At 34.3% G+C, this 4,735-nt stretch overlaps 1 protein-coding gene across 1 annotated transcript; it reads left to right on the top strand.

Moving 5' to 3' along the window:
- The first annotated feature begins 2,150 nt into the window (after nt 1–2,150).
- LOC119835091 (alpha-ketoglutarate-dependent dioxygenase alkB homolog 4) lies at nt 2,151–4,280 on the top strand. The gene is made up of 2 exons (XM_038359707.1): nt 2,151–3,000; nt 4,014–4,280. The coding sequence occupies exons 1-2, from the start codon at nt 2,252–2,254 to the stop codon at nt 4,231–4,233; spliced, it is 969 nt and encodes a 322-aa protein (XP_038215635.1). The 5' UTR covers nt 2,151–2,251; the 3' UTR covers nt 4,234–4,280.
- The last annotated feature ends 455 nt before the right edge of the window (nt 4,281–4,735 follow it).

Consider the following 4,735-nt stretch of genomic DNA (forward strand, 5'->3'; position numbering starts at 1 on the left):
TCCCGTATTTACTTGTAAACATGTTCCATGGCCACACATTTCAAAATCATTTCCAGAACAGTTTCTTTCTTTTCGTGTACAGTGTATTCCATACCAGCCAGACTTGCAAATACATTCATAAGAACCCGGCCTGTTAATACATGTCGCGCCGTTTTGACAACCCAAATCAGTGCCTTCATACATTTTACACTCGTTCACATCTTCGTCACAGTTTTCTCCTTTCCAATTTTTCGGACATAAACAATAATAACCACTGGCTAGGCTCAGACAGGTTCCTCCATTTTCACAAGGATGCGATTGACATTCATCTGCTCTTTTTATACTATTCACAGTTGATTGCAACGTGCGTAGCCTATTACTGAGAGTATTTAATCTTCTGTTCAAATGCGTAAAATTTACGAGAACAGTATTTGGCATGGTTAAACTGAAGCTTTCTAAACGTTCCATTCTTCTCAATATCTCACTTATATCTTTATTGTTATTTCGATCGTTGTTGTAATCCGAAGACGGCTTGACAGACAATGGCGATATGACATTATTGTTGGTGATGTTTAAATCTAATAGATTGATGTTTCCAATGAATATATTAGATCGAGGACCATTTGGTTTTATGTAAATGTTTTTATCGTAAGCTGATTCCAAAATGAGATCTCCGTTTGCAGTTTTAATTTTAGCTCTATCTTGAAACACTTCACCGTTTATGTGCACAAATTGTAATGTAAGTATCATAAAATAAATGACTAAATTAGTCATTGTCCACTACCACAGCGATAGGCGTTTTAATTTGAACTAAATTTTGTAATGCAATAATACACGCTTCTCAAAAAGGGATCTATTAAGGGGCGTCGCAACGCCCAACGTGTAGTGATTAACATGGGCCATGTGGCTAAGATAAAATTACATATTTTGTCGAAATATCATGTATTGAAAATTGATATAGTACAATTAACACAATATCATAGAGAAATTCACGAATCTTCGATTGAATCGCGAGTAAGTACATATTAGATGTATACTAAAAAAGATCTTAAAAGAAAACATCGCAGCTTTTGCAACAAGCATTACAATAACTTTACTACTAAGTAATTAGTGGTACAATTAACACTTCCTTAGATTTTAATTTTTGCGTTGATTGCTGTTACTATGTCTTCTTGTGATCGTGATGATTACAGGTTATTCCAGTCTAATAAGTATAATAAAAATTATAGCTACTAGTGGGAGGTAGCGCTTGCCAATTAATATTTCACATCTTCTTCATGGTGTGAATTGTGAACAAGCCACGAAATACGAATTATTAAACCCGACGTGTTTTAAAATAATGCTTAGGTATCTATTACGTAAAGTGTCGGAATGAAAGAAGTCCACACCTTAGACAAGACACCTTAAATAATAATATTTCTAGTATATATATATATATATTGTTTATTTATTTACTACGGAAGAGCATAACATATCTCACAAAATTCAACAGTTTTAGAATTACCCCATTATCTGTTAAGGCTTTTCGTCAATTATTTTTCTGGCCAATTTGTATTAGAGGAATTGTGATTTATCTACACACATTTCATCTTCATTGCTTCCTTCCTTTTATTTTCCTATATTTTTCTATTTTTTGGGTTTCAATTACACCTCCCCTTGCGATGCAGTTACTTGATACTCTACAAAGAGTAAAATTACGGATGGAATTGGGATTACCCTTTAACAGTGTAAACCTTCAACTCTAGATACCTAAACGGGACAAATCAAAGCATATCGTGATATTTAAGATTAATGCGGAGAGTAAATTTAGTTGAACATCAACAAATGAGGAGGCAACTAAATATAGTAAACATTAAAAATTAATGGGGTGTGCGAAGGGAAGGAAATGAGGATTAAACTCAACAAATTGATGTACATTATTAACATCGGCTAAACCTAACTTGCGCAGAGTTGTCACTGTATATTTCTAAAATATTTAGCTTCGTCTGAGCTCTTCCGCAAAGAGTTCTGTACATTCTCATTCCACACAATATCATATTCCTTAGACTTTCCCTATATATTACATACTATATGCTGATATCCAGGTTTTTGGTTTCCAAAGCGCATTTTTGACACCTGTCAGCTGTAACATGCTTTTATGTCAATTGCCATGTTTCATGTTTTCCTTTAAGTTTGAATTTTCATTGACAGCTAGTCATATTGATCTGACTTCTGTGTCATGAACGGCTTAATGATTTTTTTAATTATTGAGTAAGGGTAATCAAAATACACAATGAAGCCTCGACCCTGCGGATGCAAAGGTTGTCGAACCTGTTTAGTTTGTGAAACTAAGTACGGTGCTACTGAATTTAAGCCAACAATAACACTAGATAAAACAAGAGGTTATGTGTATTGCCCTTTTTGTTGTAAAGCTTGGTCTGGATGGGATATCGATTCGTATAAACAACATCCAAATCATAGAGGCGAATGTTTGACTTTTCCTGGAGTGTATATACAACTGGATTTTATATCGGAAGATGAAGAAAATGAACTAATGAAATGTATCGATGAAGTACCTTGGGATGTATCACAAAGTGGCCGGCGAAAGCAAAATTTTGGACCAAAAACGAATTTTAAAAAGAAAAGAATAGTGTCAGGTAATTTTGATGGCTTCCCGCAGTTCTCTAGGTATTTGCAAGACAGATTCGAAACAATCGAACTATTGAAAGGCTACAAAGTGATAGAACAATGTTCTTTGGAATATAATCCTAGCACAGGTGCGTCAATAGATCCACACATAGATGATTGCTGGATCTGGGGTGAGAGGATTGTGACTGTGAACTGTTTGTCTGACACTGCTTTAACCATGACTGCATATAATGGAGACATGAGTAAATATAACTTATTATCAGCTGAAGAATATCCACCACTAGTACAACCTAATGGTGATTTAGATTTAGAGTTCAAGAGCAATAAAAATGTGTTGGAGTCATGTGAACCAATTATCAATAGAGATGCTATTGTAAGGATACCTTTAATTCGGTATGTATTCACTACATAATGTTGTGCAATATTTAATCATCCAAATTCTTTGCTTTTACTAACTGTGTATGACATTGAAGATAAAATTAAATACTATTTGGATATATTGGAGGCGTTTGCAACATTTCCTGATATATTAATTAGTATATAGCATAATAGGGTTCGACATTTCTTGCGCAGGATATTATTAAGGTAAATAAATAAATATATACATGCTTGTAGTTAAAGTTTATCATCATCAGCCTATATATATGTTCCCACTACAGGGACTCAAGCCTCCTATTTATACCACCTTGGTGAAGTGTGGGATGGTAGATGTCACAAGTCAACTTTTGATTCTCGACATGCTGGTATCCTCACCATATTTTGCTTTACCGTTTCAAGCAGTGTTGATAGGGGTCATGTACAGAGAAATTGAAAAATCAATTTATTTCTTGCACTCTCAACAGTCATGAACCCACACTTTACGCTTTAAGTCAACACTCATAACCATTGAGCCTTCACTGATCTCATACATGCATTATTTGCACATGTAGTTATTTGATTATCACTAATCCATATTACTTAAGGCCAATTAACAAAAGTTCTACAGTATACATTACATCCACTGTACAGTGTAGATGTGTTTTTTGATTTTGTTCACAATTAATAGCATAAATGAGATAAATAAGGCAGGTGCGCCACTAATTAATTATTGATAAAACTCACAATATAAGCATAATCATGTATGTTATATGTTAGTTACCTGTATGTTGACAAAAGCGACACAATGACAAAAGAAAATAATACATTGCTTTTCATAAATATACACCATCTTGTATTTTATCTTGCTGTATGAAATCGTAGGTAATTGTAGGCTTACCTAAGCCATTGTGATTTAGAAAGTGTCAGTTGCAGTGGAATTAAATATTGAGAAAAGCAGCAGATGTTTCCTTTCTAACCTCTTTTGTCTTTTATGTGCTGTCTGTGCTAATACAAACAAGCAATTTTTCTTACTATTAACTGGTTTTCAGGCGTTCTTTAACAGTGTTGTATGGAGAATCAAGATACCTTTGGGAACATTGTGTTTTAAGAGAAGATATTACATCCAGAAGAGTATGCATAGCTTATAGAGAGTTCACACCCCCATATATGCCCAATGGCTGCCATAATGTTATCGGAAATGAAATAAGAAATAAAGCCAAACAATTTTGGGACCACAGATCCAAATATAAGCACCAAATAACCGATTAAGACTATATTGAGCAATATTATTTATGTTTACACTAATTAATACAAGTTTATTCAAAATAATCTGTTTTATTTATTTCTTTCATACAATATTATTATTTACCTATGTCTCACCCCTTGGATATGAATTGATGACCATGTTAGCCCCAGATGCAGATGGCTGACAGTTGCTGACGGCCACAGTCTTATAATCTAAGATGGGTAAATTGTGCAAGCAAGGGGTGATACACGAAGAAACGAGCGCAACCTACCTACGCAATGTTGTTAGCGGCTCCTGACTACAGTCGCCGCTCGTATGTAGATATAAAATTTTACTCAAAGAAAATATGCCATAATTCTCAAAAGAAACAAAGGCGTTCAAACATTTTCGAAAATTCAAACAAAAAAAACTCTGGAATTGAACCAAATTAAATCTGTGTAACCGATTGCTTGATCTGAACTTGAACCTGATTGTACCATGGGAGAATCTGGGGCGCACTACTAATATTGTAGATACTAGTAGTAC

Source organism: Zerene cesonia, chromosome 20, assembly GCF_012273895.1.
Source record: "Zerene cesonia ecotype Mississippi chromosome 20, Zerene_cesonia_1.1, whole genome shotgun sequence".
In the NCBI taxonomy this organism is placed as follows: Eukaryota; Metazoa; Arthropoda; class Insecta; order Lepidoptera; family Pieridae; genus Zerene; species Zerene cesonia.

Excerpts from the sequence above, each read along its gene's own strand:
- LOC119835091 (XM_038359707.1), top strand. The coding sequence starts at position 2,252 with ATGAAGCCTCGACCCTGCGGATGCAAAGGTTGTCGAACCTGTTTAGTT. Across the intron at positions 3,001-4,013 it reads GTAAGGATACCTTTAATTCG|GCGTTCTTTAACAGTGTTGT; the intron begins GTATGTATTCAC and ends ACTGGTTTTCAG.